Source organism: Pteropus medius, unplaced genomic scaffold, assembly GCF_902729225.1.
Source record: "Pteropus medius unplaced genomic scaffold, Ma_sr-lr_union100, whole genome shotgun sequence".
Classification (NCBI taxonomy): domain Eukaryota; kingdom Metazoa; phylum Chordata; class Mammalia; order Chiroptera; family Pteropodidae; genus Pteropus; species Pteropus medius.
In genome coordinates this window covers 2,969,703-2,990,128 of record NW_024350923.1, presented here as the reverse complement: position 1 = coordinate 2,990,128, position 20,426 = coordinate 2,969,703, and the positions used below count along the sequence as shown (strand labels likewise).

General features: G+C 53.2%; 2 protein-coding genes across 15 annotated transcripts in view; both read right to left on the bottom strand.

The window, feature by feature from the left end:
* LTO1 (LTO1 maturation factor of ABCE1) overlaps positions 1–3,569 on the bottom strand; it is a 241,480-nt gene extending 237,911 nt beyond the window's left edge. For 4 of the 14 annotated variants that reach the window (XM_039840608.1, XM_039840611.1, XM_039840609.1 and 1 more), the window contains exons 1-3: positions 3,385–3,556; positions 1,998–2,103; positions 877–947 (exon numbers count right to left, since the gene is read on the bottom strand). In XM_039840608.1, coding sequence (XP_039696542.1) covers positions 877–947; positions 1,998–2,103; positions 3,385–3,434 — 227 coding nt within the window. In that variant the 5' untranslated portion in view covers positions 3,435–3,556. The other 10 variants (XM_039840605.1, XM_039840606.1, XM_039840607.1 and 7 more) reach the window with 7 other exon arrangements.
* Positions 3,570–13,365: 9,796 nt separating this feature from the next.
* On the bottom strand, positions 13,366–18,706 carry FGF19 (fibroblast growth factor 19). Its single transcript, XM_039840395.1, has 3 exons — positions 18,475–18,706; positions 17,960–18,063; positions 13,366–15,009 (listed from the first exon to the last, which is right to left on the bottom strand). Exons 1-3 carry the CDS (start codon positions 18,704–18,706, stop codon positions 14,695–14,697), a joined length of 651 nt encoding a protein of 216 aa, XP_039696329.1. The 3' UTR covers positions 13,366–14,694.
* Positions 18,707–20,426: the final 1,720 nt, after the last annotated feature.

Here is a 20,426-nt window from a genome sequence, read left to right as displayed (position 1 = left end):
TAAAACACTGGTGACAAAGGAGTCACCATTTCTGAGCCCTAGTCATACCAAGACTACTGTACTCTGTTTATTGGAAGTTTAGGGGGAAGATAACGGATGTAATCAATTTCAACATTATTTTATTGGCAGGATATCTAAAAGCCACCCAGCACTCTAATGCCACCAGGAAAAAGCCAAGGGGACATGAGAACTCTTGAGAAATAGTAATAACCGGTGTTCATCAAACACCAAAACCATGCCTAGCACCTGCGGGGGCTGCCTTCCAGGGCCCGGGCGGACGGCCAGCGCCGCACAGGACCAAGCCCGGTGGCTACTGGTTCCCCACGCACACAAACACCTTCTCACTGACAGGAAGCACTTCGTGGCTTCTCTTTGGCGCATCTGAATCGCCAACATCACCACACCTGCACCTTGCAGCCATTAAGTACAACGAGGGTCACTTGAACACAAGCGCTGTGACACCATGACAGCTGATCTGATCACCAAGGCGGCTACTGAGTGACTCATGGGCAGGGAGCGTCTACAGCATGGAGATGCTGGACAAAGGGACGATTCACATCCTGGGCAGAATGGAACAGGACAGCACAAGACTGCATTACGCTACTCACAATGGTGCACAATTTAAAACTTACGAATTGTTTGTTTCTGGAACATTCCATTTAATATTTTCAGACTGCGGTTGACTGAAACCGCAGATAAGAAGAATTACTGTACTTTTTCCTGTAAGTCGCATGACAAGCATCCAAGTTTGGTCTGATTGTTTCATCTCTTTTCCAGATGAGGACACTGAGACGCTACCTGCCCGAGGTCACAGCAAGCTATGGAACCAGAACCCCTGGCCCATACACCGAAAAAGAAAGAAATCTCAAACCTGACCTGTCTTTCCCGGTGGCGTGGCTGCGCAGGAGACCTCTCCAAGCGAAAGCGAAGCCTTGGTAGCACCCGACCTGTGTGTGAATTAACAAGAGTCAGGAGTGAAATTGATAAGCAACTAGCCACACCTGATCTACCTGTCAAGCTCTCAAAACAAACGGAGGGGCGGAGGGCAGTGGCTTCTTACACTGCTGCTCTGCAAGGGCATGTCGAGCATCAGGAAACAGAAGTTAAGACGTCAAGTCACCAGCGGGGTAGCCGGCCTCCAAGGCGGATGGACTCCACCCGCAGTATCCGTGGCCTTGGACAGTGCCCTCCAACTGTCTCAGGGCGGCCAGTGTAACCAGTAGAACAGAGAGGAAGAGGAAGCACATGGCTTCTGAGGCCAGGCATCACAGACAATGTCACTTCTGCTTTGCTGTCTTGGATCCCTGGCTCAAGGGTCACTAGGACACTGAAACAGCCCCAAGGAGGGGTCCGCAAGGTGAGGACAGTCGTGTGAGCCGTCTTACAGTGGCTCTCTCCACGCCAGTTGAGCCTTTACACGACTGCAGCCCTGGCCGACCTCGACTCCACCATCAGGAGACCCTGGGCCAGCACCAGCCGGCTCAGCTGCTCCTGGACTCCTGACCCTCAGACTCTGGGGAGAGAATGTTTGCTGTCTTAAGCCCCATGCATTTTGTGGTGATTCACTCTGCAGCAACAGATCGCTAATAGAGTCGTGACTGCCTCACACTTCGCATTTAGGGCCAGTCGTCTGTGAGGGTCGACCTAGGCCGATGGGCAGAAGAGAAAAATTATGGACTTTATGGAATTTCAACGTAAATGAAAATGAGTATTTCACGTGACGCAGAGCACCCATCCTCTGGGTAAGGATTCAGCTGGCTTCAGACACGAGGCAGCACCATGATGTTCCAATGTAAAACGGGGTGCCTGAGGACTGGTCTTCTCATTCTCCAGCCCACACGGTTCGTTACCTCTATACAGCACTCGGTTCTCTACTAAGGATATTTCTCCATCCAAGTTCTACCTGGCCTGAAGTTCTGACTCAATCATACTGGTCCAAAAAGTAAATTATAAACTACGTGAAAAGGATTCATTTCTAAATGCGGGTTCCCACTCACCTCAGATCCAATTTTAGCTCCGTGTAACGTGCCATGTTGTCTTCCTTCGATTATACCCAAACTACTGCCTTCTTCATAGCCTTCCTGATATCCTTGCCCATGAAACCTGAAACAGAGAAGCAGCAAGCTTGACCAAATAAACAGAAGAGAGAGGAACGTTCCTGGAACTCTGCCCTCTCGCATTACCCAGACCTAGCCAGACAAGGCATGGCGGATGCCTAGAAAAAGCACAGAATTAAGGTTGGAAAGTCAGGATCCAGTCTCAGCTCTACCCCTTCCTGCTCCGGCAAATCTCTATCTCTTGAAGCTCAATCTGCCTTTTCTACCACGAGGAGGGTGAGCTACCTGGTGATTCCTAAACATGGAAGAATACCAGAAACACACAGGAAAATTTCAGAGGTACATATTCGAGAGCCTCGCCCCCTGATATTCAGTAAGTCCAGACTAAGGTCCAAGATTCTACTTCTCAAAACATCCTAGGTGACTCTAGTCTGCAGCCAGGTTAGCAAGCCAAAGTCCTACGAGTCTATGAGATATACTACTTGATCGACTGCTTCAAAAAACTCTGCAACATATACAGGGCTTTCCATCACATCTCAGTAGACTAGCAGAGAGAAACGCCATCAGATCAGCACAAATTGTACGATGGCCGTGGTGCCTGGAGTATGATGGAGGTTCTGACTTTGGAAGTGGCACCCTCTTATCCTGCAGTCGCCAGAGAGGACAGGGGTTTGCAGGAGTCCCCAGTGAGGCAGTGTAGCAGGCACTGTGTGCGATCGGGTGAATAAGAGGATCTACTAAAATAAACAACGAGATCCAACGCTTAAGTTGGTGTTGGATTCACAATAAGCTCCAAATAAACGTCAGCGACTGTTAAATGTTCTCTCTGAAACGACATCTATTGCTGTCTCAGGCACAAAGCAACTCGCAGGTCCCCCTCGTCATAGCTCTGGGCACTCCCCAGGGGGCAAAGGGATGACGCCTGACACATTTATCAGCACGTCCATGAATGCTGCCGTATGTCCTACCACTAAGGAACAAGAAGAAGGGGCAGTGCCCAGATGGCAAGGGTCTGACCCACCCGCGGACGGGGCGTCCCTGGAGGAAGGCGGTCATGAGGCCGAGCAGATGCTTGGGGCAGCCCCGGACGGCGGAGGCGGGTCTGGAGGAGCAGCTGGGCACGTGGCGCCCGGCCCAGTGGCGCAGGAGTAAAGGAAGATTGATAGCGCCTCGGCCCTACACGTGTCCACTGCTTTCAGGGCCACAAAGCACTGCTCCGAGCCCCGCACCTGCGGGACAGCAGGCCCGGGCGGCCGGCACAGCCCAACGGGCGAGGGCGGAACCGACAGGGCCGGGGTCCCGGTCCCGGCCAAGGCCAGCCACCCACCTGTCATCCGCCATCACGATGGCGTCGAACAGGTCCTGACCCCCGGCCATGGCGGCAGCCCGGCCCCCCTCGGCCCCCGAGCTACGCCACACCGAGCTGGCGTCTCCAGACCGCGACCATCCGCTTCCGAGGATGCGAAGCCCACTTCCGGAGGCCGCTGCGCGGGGCAGGCCGGGTAAGGACGGCGCGCGGGAGGGTCCAGCCGGCGCAGGCGCAGGGCGGGGGCGCGTGCGCGGGGGCGGGGCCGAGCCGAGCTGGGCGGGGTCGCGGCCACGCCCCCCGCCCCCTCAATAGGCGCATCGGTCCCGGCCCCCAGCGTCCGCCTGCACGCGGGCGAGGGTGTGACCCGTTTTCAGTTTTACGAAACCAAGCAGATGGAATCGAATTGCCAAAAACGACTAAGAAAGAACCAGGGAACAAAACTGGAAAAGCTGTCAAAGAACCAACGCCTCAGGAGGCTCTGCCCGTGGGATTTGGGGCGGAAAAGTCTCAGGAAGGGCAATTCTTGGGGTAGCGACAGGACCCAGAGGAGGGGAGGCTGGGCTCCCGCGTTCACTGACCCCGACCCACAGCCAGGGGCCACTTTCCAGGACGACATTAGACTTCAGACCCCAGCCTAAACTGCCACCGAGCCCATGTTAACAGTGACCCAGGGACTGCGGGCCTTGGTTCAAGAAACGCAAGCTGACTCGACCCTCGGGAATCTGAAACGGCGGCAGGTGACAGGGAAGCAGCCCGGAAAGGCAATAATAAATGTTGGCATCCGCTCTTGAAATTTTAAGAGTTATTCGAAAAACCAGAAATAAAAGCAAAAGCAGAGTAATTCATAATTCATGCAGAGTCAGCACAGAGGGTTTGTGATTTAGAGCAATCAGGTCTCCCACTCCAGCTGGAAGCATTCCCCCGCCCCCCCTTTTAAATTGTATCTAGTTTTAGTTCTCCCGTTTGTCTTTCCCAGAGAGATACCAAGAGAACATAATTTTTAAAAAGGTGCTTCTATCAGCGACAATGGAACATAGACATGAAGTACCAGAAGCATTCTCACTGAAATAAGACTAAAACGAGTATGCCTTTATCGCATGCCCATTAAACATTTTCTGCAAGGCCTAACCAATGCGATGAAACACGAAACGGGAACAAGAAGTATAAGCATCAGAAAAAAGACACCAAAATCTCATTATTCGTAGGTATGATGGCCCATCTAAAAAGCCCAAAATAAGCATTTAGAATTGGTAATTAATAGAGTTTAGCACACACACCAAAAAAAGCACTTGCTTACTGTTAAACAATGTTTAGTAGTGGTAGTAGTAGTCTGAGCAGGGAAGATCTGGGAAATTCACTTTACGAGAGTCACAGTAAATTGCCTAGAAATAACAAGATTTGAGCAGGATCTGTATGAAGAAAATTACAGTGATATCATGACCCTGAATAGGCACAAATGCAACCCAAATTCTATGCGATCTGGGAGAAAAGCATCAAAATTCTAAATTTCATATGCGTGAATAAGAACCACTAAGATGTTTTTGAAAAAGAGAATGACACGGAGAACTTCCCATAGCAGATATGAAAAGATAAAGTTTCAGTGAAAATATCGTGGTGTTGGTTCAAAAGAGACATATGGCTGATATTGAGTAGAATGGCCTGGAAGGGGATTCTGAGCAGATGTAAAACCTCACACAATGAAAAGAACCACAAGTGAATGGGGAAAGGAAATTTTAATCAGTCACCATAATGGAAAAAAACTGGCTGTTGGGGAAAGTCGAGTTCCGTTTATATCTCACACCCATTTAAAAAGTTGTAGACGATTTAAAGACTTTATTTTTAAAAGGACATTTGACAATCGAGGTGGAGCATTCGGGTGAGTTTGGAGATGCATTTTTAATACATGGTAAGCCATGGAGGAAATCACAAAGGGAAAAGCTGTATAATTTATACTACATGAAAATACCAAGGTGTACATATTGAAAGTGGTAATAAAATTAAAAACCAGAGAAACAATCTGGGGATATATTTGTCATAAGTATTACAACTAAAGGAACAATATTTCTGGTTTATAAAGAATTTGTTCAAGTGAGTAAGCAATAAATGCATCCTAACAGAAAAATAAAATGGGCCAGGGACTTGAATATATAATTCACAGAAAAGAACAGGCTGGCAAACAAAAGTAAAGCAAAGACAGCCTTATTAGTAATCAAAGGAGTGCTAATCGAAAGAACAATGAGGTACAATTTTTATCTTTTTGAATAGTTAAAAAGAAATTCTTTTTTTTAGAATGACAAGATACTATCATTGCCCACAGATGCATAAATTCAAGCTACCTGTTAAGCAGTGTGGAAAGATAAGGAGGATATTTTAATGTTTTTAACTTTTGACCCAGTCATCTCACTTCTGTGACCTCATCTCCAGGAATTGTCAGAGAAAAGTGACAGTTTTTGTACACTGAAGTTCAGTGCAGCGTGATCTGTAAAGGCCAGAAGGAGAAAGCAGCTTACAGTGACAAAACGACATCACTGTGGGCGGCATCAATATCACTATCATAGGATATTCAAACTGAAGACTCTGAAGCAACAGCCAAAAATCATATTTGAAACAAAAAAGAATGTCATGGAAAATGGAGATGCTCCTGATGTTTAAGGAAAAAGAAAAAAGAAACTCAACATATACTTCACCTCTGATTGCACTAAACAATTATGCTTTTAAAAAGAATGAAGTACGCCATCATGTTAACAGAGACTATATCTGGATTTTAGAATTACAGGACTTTTTCGTATTTTTTTTTTCTGAGTATTCCGTGTTTCTCTTAGCATAAAAATCTCGATAAAATCTAATTTCGGAATATGAAATTAAATAGACTTTGTATTATCGTCTTTTCGTTTTTAGTTGACTTGTTTTCATAAGCAAACAAAATCACGACACATCTGAAACGTTGGAAAAGGGGCAAAATAAGCAAGCAAACAAATTCGCTCTCTCACCACTCTGGCCACCAACTAATTTCTGCTCATTTTGTTACATTTTTTTCCTTCGAATTTTCATAGAAGAATCATCTTAATATACGTACAATTTTATGTCCTTCCCCCTGCCCACTTATTATGTTACAAATATGTGCCAAATAAGGGAACTGTTCCTTTATTATTACATACAGCAGCGCACAAGTTTTTAATTTCAAAATTTTTTAAATTGCATAAAGCTTTGAAAGATTCTATGTGCCACAAAATTCAACACCACGGATTCAAACTATGAGTTCGAAAATAAAGCTTTGAAGAAATTCCCACCGGTTGGTTCACGTGGTCAAGTTTAAGTATTGTTCTGAACTCAGATTGTCTTAATATTAAAAGGTGAAATTCTGATTTTGTTATCTTGGATTTTCCAATATCGTATCCACAAATCGCTTTATTTTCAAATAAGAGCCAGACTTTGAAAACAGGGCCTTAAAGGTAGTAATGACAGAGTTTTAAAGGGCAAATATTACTCATTTCAAAATCCTTGTATACCTTTCAAATTCAGTATTTGTTTTAGCAACTGAACTCATAAAAAGTAGGTAGGAAAAATCTGAATTAATCTCTCTCCTAGATATGTCGGTTTTTGAGAAAACAGTTGTGATATTTGCTTGTGTATATCCCATGAAATAAAATTTCTCCACCTAATTGAATGGAACAAGAAACGATAAATTTGTATGGTTAACATAAAAACGATCTATCTAAAAAGGTTAGCTTCAATTTTTCATATCTCCGAAAGTGGCCTTAATTGTATTTATTCTCGTGGTTTCAAAACACTAGTACTGAACATGTAATTTATAACAAAAGGTAAAAAGGGGATGATATAACCAACTTCCAGAGATTCACTCTATTAAGAAATAAAACACACTTTTTAAAAACTATGTTTCACATATTCCTGTTCAAGTTCAGTGAGAACCAGGTCACTATAAAATAAAAAAACAAAATTCATCAAAATCTATAGAAAAGTGTTTGCTTATTGGAAGTGATTTTTTAAAACCTTTAATATACTTGCAGCAAAATACCAGGCAGCTTCCAAAACTAACGAAACCGAACCTGACATAGAGATCTTTAGCTGTTGACCTGAAAACAGATCCATTTTATTAGGACAAAAAAAAAAAACAGTTTAAAAACAAAATGTGGCATTTGTCCCTCTGGTGGTTAAAGATGAAACCTGCCAGCAAATCCACAGATTTTGATACATGTTTAATACATGATACATCTGCAAGGATGGGGACCCCATCCTTACCCCACAGTTAGAGTGCGTGTCTTGGAGACTGGGTGATGGGATTGATGAGCTCGTGAGGAATCTTTATTTTTCTCCTTTCTATGTTTGATTTTTTTTTTAATTTTTTTTTTTACCATGAAGCAGATACCTTTCATAATCAAAACAAACACGCAAACGAAAAAGCGATTTCAAAGTCTTAAAAGGAAGTCATTTAATGGCAACTCATTTCCAAGAAATAAACCTTCCTCTCGTTCTATATTTATCAGGAAAAATGAAAACACAATTGGGAAAAGAGACATTTTTTTTCAGGCTTTAAATCTCAGTTTGATCCCCTGGGGCAAAATCAGAGGGGAGTCCCCGGTAGGCTTTCCAGCGGCTTCTCCTCTGCTCCCCCTCTGCGCTCTGGGCACCTGCCTAGTAGGGCCGTTTTCTGCCTGCCTCCCGGGAACTTAGGGCGGGGTGGGGGCCAGGTCTGACCACCTGCCTGCATTAGGGCCCTGGCCAGCAGGGGTCAGCCTTCGCCCAGCGCAGCCCCCAGGCAGCAGGGAAGGGGGTGGGGGGCTGAATGACATAGGCCAGTGTCGACTGGGACAAGCTCTGATGTCCTTGCGATCCCAGCCCGTCGCCTTCCCGACTGCTCCGGGAGCCACAGGGTCAGAGCCACCGCTTCCGAATGCAGGAAGGAGAAAAGGAGGCAAACGAAGCAGAGTTCACTTTGAGTCGGGCAGCAGTTCCTCCGAAACCATGATTTTCAAACGAAATAAAGGTTTGAAAGAAAATATGAATGTCCGAACATTTGCAGATACCAAAACTGACTTTGCACAGCAGAGTCTGTGAAAGGGCGCGGGCGGCAGGTGGCGGCGTAGAGACCCCCTGGGCCTTGGGAGCGAGGAGGGGCCCGAAGCCAGCATGGCCCTTGGACGAGCTGTTTGCCCACAGCCCGCAGTCACCTCCAGAGGGAGGGTGACCAGGTGAAGGGTATTCTTTCCAGATCTCGAAGTCCTTTTATGAAAACGAGGCCCAGAGCTCGGCGCTCCCCTAAATCTGTATCTGCGGGAGCGGAAGCGCAGAGCGGACAGCGACTGGCCCCGGCCTGGCTGGCCTTCCTCCGGGCAGGACCCAGCTCTGCTCCTTCCCCACGCGCCCTCCCTCTCTGTGGGGGAGGGGAACGAGTGTGGCCTCGTGACCCCTTAACGGAGGCTCCAGAGGGTCCCCACTCGGCGGACCCCGCTTCCTTTCTTCAGAGAGGCCTCAGCTCAGGGCCTCCAGCGTCCGCCTTCCCAGGGCTGTGACCTCTCTGGCCCGGACCCCTCTGTGGGCTTCCCCGCCCCTCTCCCGGCGCCCCCATCCTCGCCCCCAGCCCGGGGGAGCGCCCTCCTTTCCCTTTGTGGAGAGAGATGCCTGCTGGGCTCCTTCCCCTGAGCCCAGAGACCGGAGGAGCCGGCTTTGCCGCTTCCTCCTCCGGCCCGGAACGGCCCCCTCCCCAAGGGGCGGGCGACATCCGGAGGGCCGGGCAGGGGCTCCCTCGAGTCCCCGGTCGGCCCGTCTGGGCTGCAAGCACCCACGTCGCGGATGAGGGCCCGACACGCGGGACATAGAGCGACGATGTTAATAAGTGTTATAAATGGAGTAAATTCCGGAGGCATTTTTAATGTCGGGTTGCAGAGGGACGGAGCCTTCCCGTCCCGTCGCACTCGCCCTGGGCCCCTGGGGGGGGAGGGCTCGTCTGCCCGAACCGGCGGGTGGGCGGCAGCTGATCGACCGCCAGATGAGCCCGCGCCCGGGGGCGGGCGCTGCGGACCCGCCGGGTCCCCCGAGCCCGGAGCCCGCGCCCTGAGCCGCTCGCGCGCCCGCCACCAGGGGGCGCCATTGCGCTGCGCACCCGCTCCGGCCTCCGCCCAGCAGCCGGGTCTCGGTCCCTCCCCCTTGATGCCGGACTGCGGGTGCTAGAACATTCTTCTCCCAAATCTCCAGTTCCGCATTCGGACGATAATAACGAGGCTAAGGACCCACTGTGCGTCAGACCCGTTTTTACTTATCACTTGTGGTTCTCAAACACAAGCTTTGGAGATGGACTTCTCCAGCATTACTCACGGGGGCTCTGGGTGGGGGGGCTTCTGGCTCCTAAGGAGCAAGTGGCAAAGCCAGCCCTGGGGCTGAGCACCCAGGTGCAGGGCACCCTAGGTTACATCCGCCCAGCCTCAGCCCACCCAGCCCTCCCTGGAAGCTGATCAGGAGGCCCTGCCCCTCGCCCTGTCTCTCTCAGAGCCGGCAAATGTCACATGTGGGGAGACAGAAATGTGGGCCGGTGACAGGTAACCCAGTTCTGACCGGAGAAGCAGGATCATGGAGCCCCGCTCCACGTCTCCAGAACACTCAGGTTCTGGTGCTTCACCCCCCAGCCTGCTTGAGGCGGGGTCCTGCTGCCCCCCAAACTCTCAGACTCCTCATTCAGGGCAGGTGTCAGGGTCCAAGCTTCAGCTGGGTTTGGGGTCCCCCTACGCTACCCAGAGTCCAGGGCCACAGGGCAAGCCAACTGACAAAGTTGGTGGCCCACCCCCCCAAACCTCCAGCCTGTCTCAGGCCTCGCCCACGTCCCGGGAGGACCCCGCCAGCCCCGGTGTAGGAGGAAGTCAGGGCTCCCTGAGACAGGGGGCTTCCCGCCTGGGCTGCTGTCGGTGGACGGTGAAACTCTGTGCCTGGCACCATTACCCTCCGTCCCCAGTCTCCCCTAAAGTAAACTGAGTTGCAGTGGTTACTGATGAGTCTGATTCTGTGCCCGAGCGTGCATTAACTTGTCCCTGGATTAATGAGAGCACAACACAGCAGCCTCTGGAAAGATTGTAAACGTGCATACCCCGTTAACGTGGCAAGTCCTCTCAGCTCTGTCCCTCCGCGGTGGGTCCAATGACGGACCCCAAAAGATCTGTCCAAACCCCAAGCCCCAGAACCTGTGAACGTGACCTTCACTGGAAAAAGCGTCTTTGCAGATATAAGGGTCTTGAGATGAGATCACGCTGGACTACCGACACGGGCCCTAATCCCAGCGACGAGTGTTGGAGCGCAGAAGGGGCCACACACAGGGGGCAAGGCCCTGCGAAGCCAGAGGCAGAGACTGGAGGGGTGTGGCCACCAGCCCAGGAGCCCCTGAAGCCCCCAGAAGCTGGAAGAGACAGGAAGGACCCTCCCTGGAGCCTCCGGAGGAAGCACGGCCCTGGGACACCTTGTTTCAGACTCTGGGCCTCCGGATCCCTGAATCGATCTCTCTCGTTTTAAGCCACCCAATTCCTGAAAGTTTGTTTTGGCAGCCAGAAAGCCGATACGGCACCCTCGAAAGATGCTTGGCGATGTGCACAGACGGATGTGTGCAAGAACATCTCTAGAGCGTGGTCGGTCAGGGGGCGAGCATCGTGGGGCCCAGAGCGTGTCCGTCCGCGGGCCGGAACCCTGCGCGGGACCGGGCGGGCTAGCTCGCTTGGCGTGGTCACGGAAGGACTGCGCTCGAGCGAGGTAGCGAACCCAGCAAAGTCTGGGGCAAGATCGCTCCGGGCAGATGGAACTATGTCCCTACCGAAGAGGAGAGGGCGGGGACAGGGGACGGCACAGGTGCTGCTTGGGACCAGGCCAGTAGACTCCAGCGAGGGAGGGAGGTGCTCCGTTTTTCCAGAGCACGAAGGCTCGAATGTAAACTTTCTTCCTGTGGTCCTGGGCAGCGTGTTTGAACCACGGCGGAGCTCTTTAGTTGTCCGGGCCATACCCATTCCAGTTAAACCAGACCTCCAGGGTGGGGCCCAGCTGTCGGATTCCCCCCACCTGGGGTTCCAATGTGCAGCCAGATTCGAGAACCAGTGGAAATAACGGTTCAGGGCTGAGGGTTCTAGTCCCAGTGAGGGCTGCTGTCGGCTAGCAGCCCACTCTGTCCCAGGCTTCTTGCAGACATAACTCCATTCGATTCACCCAACAGTCCTGCGGTGTAGACATTTTTAATCTGACTGTCTGCATGAGGATACAGGCTCAGGCGATGTGACTTAGTCAAGGGGACACAGCAGGTTAACCGCCCAGGGATTCATTACCCGCTCAGCCTGACTCCACAGCCCGTCTGCTGCGCTGCCCATGGCTGTGCAGCTTTGGGTGGGTGCCTTCCCCTCTCTGGTCCCCCACTCCCTTATCCATAAAAAGAGGGGTATGAGATGCTGTGTCAGGATGCATGATCCAGTCCTGCCCACCCAGGTCTCAAATTAGCAGTCACATGGTGAGGGCGTTAAAAACTGAGGAGCATCTCGGTGGGCGAATGGCAAGGGGCCGACTCTGGGCATCCGGGCGTGTCATCGATGTGACAGATGGTTTAGAGAGTGGGGACCGCTTGCTGTGGGGTGGGAGGCGCCTCGTGGAATGGCTTTCACAGACTCGAACAATCATTTCAACTGTAGCAGGCCGACATGGGCACCCGGCTAACTTCCTGGCGAACGAGCAAACAGGACCCATGTCCCCGCCAGGCACTGCACGGGTGTTCCATTCTCGGCCCGTCCTCGTCCCTCATGCAGAGGACACTGAGGCTCAGAGGACTCGGCGGATTGCTCCAGGATGAATAGCTTGGAAGTGGGAGATGGGGCGAGTCCCCCAGGCAGCTCCTCAAGCTCTGTCTTGCCACAGGCTTGAGGAGCAAATATTTGTGGGTTTTATGGTATCGGAGAAGATTTTTTTCCCCCTACTTTCTATTTTAAAGTAATTGTAAATTCACAGGAAGTTGCAAAAAAAATACCAGGAGGTTCTGGGTCCCTGTCACCCAGCTTCCCCCACTGGTTACGCCTTAAGTGACTGTAGAATCTGATCTGAACCAGAGAGTCGTTGGTCCCGTGCGTGTGTGTGTGTGTAGCTGTCACGTTATCACGTGTCGATTAGATGCAGCCGCCGCCACTAAGATGCAGAACTGACCCACCCGAGGCTTCCCACCTGCCACCGCTTAGGGCCACACCTGTGCTTGTTACTGCATGCAGGATGCAGGTCGGTAGTCACCCCCCACATCATCCCCTGCCCCCCGTTTCTTCTTCACAGATTTTACGTTGAGGGGCAGAGGGTCCCTCTTAATACTCGTTTTCCCAGCCCGCCTTGAGCCGGGGGTGGCCCTGCCACCAATCCTGGCTCATAGAATGTGATCAGAAGCTGCCGGCGGGCCCTAAGGTCAATGTGGCAATGAGTCCTTCCTCCCCAGACTTGAGCACAGACCACTGAAGGCTCAGCAGCCACCCTGAGGCCACATGACTGGAGACACCAAGAGAGTCACAGAGAACACAGGCCGGGCGTCGCTGGGCAGTGAGTAAACGCGCTACCTCTGGGTGTGGTGCTGGGAAAAGGGAGCCCCATTTGTTCTGGCCAGTGGTTCTCGGGGTGACTTTACCCCCAGAGGACACGAAGACGGATTCGGTTGTCACAACGAGTGTTACTGATGTCTAGTGAGCAGAGGACAGAGAACCTGTCCCTAATGAGGAATCATGTGGCTCCAGGCGTCAACGGTGACACCCCAAGTTAGGCCGCTGTTAGTTGGGGTTTGTTTCCTGCAGCTGGCAACAGTCCTGACGCGGATGCCATCCCGGGCACCCCGCCTTCTGGCAGAGGGGGCATGAAGAAGCTGGGCCCATGCCAGCCTCCACCGCTCACTGGTTCCCCTAAACCTAGGATTTAACCCACCCGAGTCTCAGCTTGGGGAGAGGGGTACGACAACCAGGAACTTCTGTCAGGCAGTGAATATGATACAAATGCCACTTTAATGTAGAAAACCAAACTCACGTGCACACATAAATACTACTCGGGGGCATAAATAAAGTAGGAAAATAAAGAGAGATGTGCATATCAAACAAAAATAAATTAGTCATAAATAGCACGTTGGCGACTAAGTGCTGGAAAACTCGGTCCCTGCTTTCACTTCCTGGCAAGGGCTGGGGCTTTCGAATCGTTTTTCTGGCTTTCGAGTGAAACGTGCCGGTCGACCGAAGGTGGGAACTGTCCATTCCCCAGGCTCAGAATGACGTGGTGCCAGGGGCAGGGGCGGGAAGCGGACGTGGCTTCTGCATCTGTTTTTCTCTCGTCAATATCCGTAGCATTCCAAGGAGAAGCCAGCGTGCCAACGTGACAAGGAGGACTAGGAGGGGACAGGCTGGCGGGGTTCCCTCTCAACCGCCCTCACGGGACACCCCTACTACTTGAGCTAATTGGATTCCCCGGAACCTTGCGTCACCGTGCGAGGAAGGGTGTTTGGGACCGGCTGTCTGTCCTGTCCCTCTGAGCAGATGGCAGAATGGCCATTCTCTTTAGGGGAGCCAGGCTGAGGCCAGGCGAGTGTTGGCTGTGTGCAGGGTGCTGGCTGTCAGGAGAGGGCTGAGGGCAGTAGGTCAACTGCCCGATTTGCCCTGGGTGTACCGCCAAGTAGTATGGTGGATGTTACTGACCCCAGAACCAGCCATCAGGGGGAGCCTCACCATTTCCCCGGGCTGCAGGGGGTGCTGGGTGCCCCCTGCTTCGGAAGCCTGCTGGGCCACGCCCACACCGTCTGTTCTGTCCTGTCCTGTCCTGTCCTGCGAAGGCTCAGGGAAGGTCAGCCGTCCCCACTGGAGTTGAGATCTGGGTCAATTCTCCTATGTGGTTGAGTCGAATTCACCTGTCATTTCACAGAGCCGATCACCTGTAAAGTTTCACAGCGACTTCTGGCTGTCCCTGCTGGAAACGACGGGAGACAAGGGCAGAGAAATTTCAGCGTGGCACCCGCTCTCCCAAAGATGGCAGGTCCCCTTCGGTGGAGGCATTCAAGCAGAACCGGGGCAGCACGTGGACAGCACGTGTCCAGCAACGAATGACCAGGGCGTGGGGTAGGGAGCTGGGTTAGCACCTGGGTAGGGGGAGGGCTTACCGTTTCATGATCATACGAGTCTACCCCCTAGAAACGGCCAATGTCAAAGTGTCTATATACAAGTTCTAGAGGTTTCTTCCTAAAGCTAAATAGGACGTGGGCCCGGGATTGCTACTTGGAGAAGCGCGGCCAGAGCCGGGCCTGGGGCCCTGGCCTCTAGGGCTGGGGGCGGCCAGAGCCTCCTGTTACTTCTGGAAGCTGGGACTTTCCTCCAGCCCCAATTTACTGGCAATCCCAAAAGGGTCCATGTCGTCTGTCTCCAGGGGCGAGGAAAACGTGTCAGCCTCCAAGTGGTCTTCGAAGTTCTCGGGCTCTGTCGGGCTCCTGGGCAGCATGGGCAGGAAATGGGACAGGGGCAGGAAGCCCCTGTCCTTGTACAGTTGCCTCTGCTTGGCACTGCTCAGAGAGATCGGGAGGTGGTGCTTCTTGGAGTGGTACACGTTGTAGCCGTCCGGGCGGATCTCCTCCTCGAAGGCGCAGTCGTCAGCGGAGTACTGAAGCTGCGGAGAAAGGGGACAGACAGCCTGTGAGCGCCAGCGGGTGGGCGCCCCCTCCCGGCGGGCCGCCACGGGAAGCGGAGGCCTGCACAGGTGGGCGGGCAGCTGCGTCATGTGCAGCCACCTGATCCACAGTGTGTGTGTGTGTGTGTGTGCGTGCGTGTGTGTGCGTGTGTGTGCGCGCGCACGGTTAAAGGTTATAAAGTACACAATAAAATATAAAGATATTTAAAGTATGTTTTATCAATTTAAATGTATAAATGTTTTATAAATTTAAATTTGTTTTATAAATTTAAATTTATAAGTCATATTTATAAAATGTTTTATAAATATAAAACATATTTGGCATAACGTATGTTCACGTATGAAGTACACAGAAAGTATTACACGTACGCACTGAGCATATATTACATTATAATATGCGAAATAATGTTTTTACCGTTTCATTTTTTAATTTTCCAATTACAGCTGACACTGACCGTGTTAGTTTCGGGCACACAGCGTCGTGATGAGACATTCATAGACGTCACAAAGTGATCCCCTCAGGTCTGGTGCCTCTGACACCAGTTATTACACCGAATGACTATATTCCCTCTGTCATATCTTAACATTTATAGTAAACGTTAAATATAACATTAGGCGTATATATTAAATATACTTTATGCATAAATTTACATAAATTTACATATACTTCGTACACCTTGATATTTTATAACCATTAACTACACACTCGGGTATTTATTCCGCGTATTTCGAGTATACGACCCAACATCTACATATAGTTTACATCGACCCTTTATATTTTTCAAGACATCATGTCACTTTTTAAACTTAGTCTTGTTCTGAGCAACAACATCCATAAAACCAGAGGCACACGCACAGGAGCTTCCCTCACCCTGAAATATTGACATTAAAATGTCGAGTTCCCCTCCCCCCGCCCCCCATATTCCACTGGCTAAACTTTATCCAGTTTAGGACAAATTTCACTTTGGAAAACAAGGCTAAACAACTGTCCTTTAATTAAGAATCACACGTAATCCGATCTGGAGCCCAGATTAAAGAATCTAGTTCCCATTCAGACCCAAATAACCCAGCCATTCTCAGGCCTTATTGTCTGGTGCCCTGTGAGAACCGACAGCCCCCTCCGAGGCCCTCGCTCCCTCTGCTCAGAGAGCCCTCCAGGCAGCCTGCCAGGATCTTCTGGATAAAGGCAGCCCCCTCCCCCAGGCCCAGGACAGCGCCTGCACCCAGCAGGGAGGGCCGGAAATGCTCGGAGAAGCAGGGAAACCAGCGCCTGGACCCAGACCATTCATAGTTGATTGAGAGGTGCCAGCGAGTAAGTTCTGTCTACAATTAGAGAGTCATTACCCCTCGGGGACACAGAGGACAGCCCAAGGCAGGGAGCCAGGAGGGTTGGGCGGTAAACAACCCCAGGAGGCACCCAGTCACTTTTCTGCCCAAGCCTACAAAGGTCGCTGAACTGCAGGTGGGTGAGCGCTGTGTTGATAAGGCCCTGATAAGGCCTGCAGCCCAGGCACGGGATAAAGCCACAAACTGACAAACAAGAGAAGTAAAGCCAAATAATGGACTATGGTACTCCGCTGAGTCTTTAGGACAAATGGGCATCTCATTTTCTTCTCTATACAGAAAAATTAAATCATTTCAGGTTTCTAGGAGAATGTGGATTCGGTTTTTATTAAAAAAAAAAAAAAAAAAAACCTCCATTTTTGCTAAGCCAGCCCAGGGAGATCAAGAGGCAAAATTGGATTTTAGGTGGACGTCCACCCCCAACCCCAATCACAATAACAAAAGTTGCAACTGCGGGTTGGAGCGGCTTTGGGTGTCAGCTTTCAGCCAGCTGACCACCTCGGTTCTTAGCCTCCACTCATCCCTTCACATAGGACCCCGCCGTAAAACCTGAAAAAGGCGCTCTGGATAAACGGAATAAACGCGTCAGGGCCACAGCACGATCTTGAGACACCAAAAAGACTTGCGCTGCGGGGGAGGACCGTATCTGCAGCTTTTGGGGGGGCACCCCCCCAGGCAAAGGCTCAGTCTCCACACACACACACACACACACACACACACACACACACACACTGTCCCCTCCAACGGAGCCCCTGGCCCAGCGGGGCTGTATTGAGGCCCTGCGCCCCGCCTGGACCTCACACAGCCTGCTCTGTGTGCCCCGGCGGGAGGGGCAAGGGTTCCCTTTGAACTCCCAGCCTTTGTTCCCCGAGACCAGAGACCCAGCAGCGGAACGCTCCCTGCCCTGAGTCCCCGGTGGATGCCTGGGCCATCCCAGCCCACGGCCAGTTCCCCCCGCCTCCCCAAAGGCATTTGCAGCACAGGTGAGGGGGACATGAGGATGAGAACGCACTGGAATATTATTCTTACGCGCCTGCAAAAACCAGTTTTTCTAGTCGATAAAAATTAATTTAAAAAACCTACCCTATCTCAAATGTGGCTTTTTTTCTAACTTGTTTGAAAATTTACCGTTTAAAATAAAGACCTCAGTTGTGGATATACCCGTTTTCTTTCTTTCTTCTTTTTTTTAATACTGCCGGGGAGGGGCACGGAGGCGAGGACCACCCACGAGCTGGCCCAGCTGAAAAGGCCCGAGGTGCGTCCTCCTGGTTAAAACCAGAGCCGAGTAATGGGTTTTCCAATGTCCGACTGAGACGGCCTTTGGCTCAACGTGAAACGCAAAGGCGATTCTCACCCATTCTCTGGCCACTGGCCGGGACCCTAAACTTCTGCAGAAAAAAGTCGAACGTTAGTTTCCTTCATCCGGCCTTTGTCGAACTCCCTTGGGAGCTCCATGCCGGCCCCAGCGGAGGAAGCCAGGGAACTCTGGATTCGATTCGGCGCGACCCCCTTTCCCTGTAGGCCCTGTCCGGGGACAGGCGTAAGTTCCGCGTCCCAGCTCGTCCCGCCTGGTGGTGACACCTACCAGCCCTAGCATCCTGCCGTCGGCTCCCATGCAGAGGTATCGGACGCTGTGCACGCCCTTGATAGCCACGTTCCGCAGGGCGACAGCCCGGATTTCCACCAAACCTGGTGCAAGGGAAGCAAAAAGCTACAGCCGGGACCCGGGGGCCCGCACCATGTGGGTGCGGTCGGAGCGGGGGCCCGCGCCCCTCTCCCATTCCCCCAGCTCCCCGCGCTGTCTGGGGACTCGGGGTGGGGGGAGTGGAACGCCGAGGTGTCAAAGCCTAGGGTTCCCAGGAGTGAGGGGTCCGCGGAGCCGGGGGTGGGGGGGACGGGGGTGAAGGGAGGGTAACGCATGGCGCGGTAGGTCCACGCACACGTTTCACCCTCCCCCAGCGCCTCGCGCTGTCCCGGGAGCCAGGGAGGGCGAACTCGGATGTGCCCAAACTGGCGATCTCGGGACGGGAAGCCCCGCGGGAGCCGAAGAAGGTAAAAAGAAGGGGCGCTGGGCAGGAGAGGGACGCGGCGGGCACTCACTGTGCGCGCTCTGGCCCCGCGCGCAGTCCACCGCCCCATCCGCGCGGATGCGCAGGAAGCAGCTGGAGGGGCCGTGGGGGCCGGCGGTGTACAGGTGCCGCAGGCGGATGGCCTCGCCCCAGCCGTAGTGCACGTGCGGCCCCGCGTCCGAGAGGGCGAGGGGGCCCGCAGCTGAGGCCAGCCAGAGGCCGGCCAGGACCAAGGCGCGGGCCACAGCGCACGGGCTCCGCATGGCACCTCTCTCGAGCTCCGGGTGCAGCTACGGCGGCTGGGGTGCGGGAGGCAGCCGGGACGCGAGACTGTGCGTGCCGAGGTGGTGGAGGTGGCCGCAGCCCTCGAGACAGCCGTGCACCCCTAGTGCGCTGCTGCTCCGACGGCGCGGCGACTTGAGGCCGGCGGCCTTATATAGCACGTCTTACCCTCCCGGCGGGTGGGTGCCCGCGACACCGAGCATTTCTTATCGGAATTGCATCAGGCCCCCGCCCCCGCACACACCCACTCACACCCCGCCTCCGGCCCCAGCCCCCTCTCTGGGCTGCGTCTGGGTGACCCCGCCCAGGCCGCCTGGATCTGGGGGAGGAGGGGAGGAGGAGGAGGAGGCCCCGCTTTGCGGGAGGGTTCGGGGGCGGGGAGGTGGGGGCGCTCCAACCCGCCGCGAGGGGCGGGGAGGTGGGGGCGCTCCAACCCGCCGCGAAGTGGCGGCGCCGGCGGCCAGGTCGTTCTAGGTTGGGCGAGTTTGATTTTATAAAGCAATAAAGGAGACAACGGAACCCCGCCCCCAGGCCACGGCTCCCCAGGAAATGCGCTCGTCCCGGGGCGCTAGCAGGGGCGCAGGCAGGAATCCCGGGACCAGAGATTGGGGGGCGCTGAGCTTTGCATCCCTTGTGGTCTCAGTGTGGCTGCTGAGCCTGCAGCGGCCTGTGCTCGAGCCTGTCTGGAAAAACCTCTCCCCTCCAAAGCCCCATCCGCTCCCGCCCGGCCTCCAGTCCGCGGACGTGAAGTCGTCCATTAGAATTTCCCCTGCAGCTCGGACCCTCTCACGTTCTCCCACCTTGTGTTCTCGCGATCCCTGCCCCCACTCCGACCCCGGCCCCTTTTATCCGGGTAAATTGTACCCCGACGGGGGGCCGGGCGCAGTCTCGCTCTCGGAGAAACAATGGGCGCGTTGCGCGGGCGCCGCTAGATGGCGCTTAAGCCCGGATTTGGGCTCACGCGCCGCCCCACCCGCGGCGCACCCCGGCGCTGGAGCCTGGCTGGGCGGTCGTTGTGAGGGGGCCTTTGGGGGCAGAGCCGGCTTGCAAAGTGCAGACTGGGAAACTGATTTACCAGCTCAGGCCCGGGCGCGCCTCTGTTTCCGAGATGCCTTTTGTCTTTGGGCCAGTCCTGGGGTCCCTGAGCGCAGTGCGGTCTGAGAGGCGGGGAGCATCTTACCTGGTGGATAGGGGCAGGGGAGCACTTATCGCGCGCAGCGGGGGTCGAGCTGGCACCCGGGGAGAGGGGAGAAATTGGGGCTGCTCAGCGAAGTGGCTCCTGCAAACCAGAGGCCTTTCATGATGCTCCGAAAATGGAGACGGCATCCAGAGAAGGCCCAGGCAGGAAAGAGAGGGGTCCTCCCAGGGGGCTTTGGCTCCACACCGATTCTTTTTCATTATTCTTCCAGCCCCACCTCCCACTCCCAGGAGGCCGGTTTTGGGGAAGAGCCGCAGTGGCTCGGCGCAGAGGCGATGGGAGGGCAAACGGTGGCGACACAGGGAGAGGAAGCAGTGCCAAGCTTAATGAATTTCAATGAGCGAAGGCCATGTCCATATCCCAGCCAGTGACTGGCGTTAATGACGGAGCGCGCAGAAAATGTCACCAGGAAAGTCTTTACAAAAAGACATCATCTCAAAGGCTTTGTAGACCGGGGACCCCCACGCTGTGTGTCTTGGTTCAGAAAGCCGTGGCTTCTGTTA

What these genes read in the sequence shown, in the direction of transcription:
- FGF19 (XM_039840395.1), bottom strand. Translation starts at nt 18,706, where the DNA reads ATGCGGAGCCCGTGCGCTGTGGCCCGCGCCTTGGTCCTGGCCGGCCTC. An exon ending in GCGGGGCCAGAGCGCGCACA is followed by an intron (nt 18,064 to 18,474) that starts GTGAGTGCCCGC and finishes CCCTTGCACCAG; the next exon opens with GTTTGGTGGAAATCCGGGCT. An exon ending in ACGGCAGGATGCTAGGGCTG is followed by an intron (nt 15,010 to 17,959) that starts GTAGGTGTCACC and finishes CTTTCTCCGCAG; the next exon opens with CTTCAGTACTCCGCTGACGA.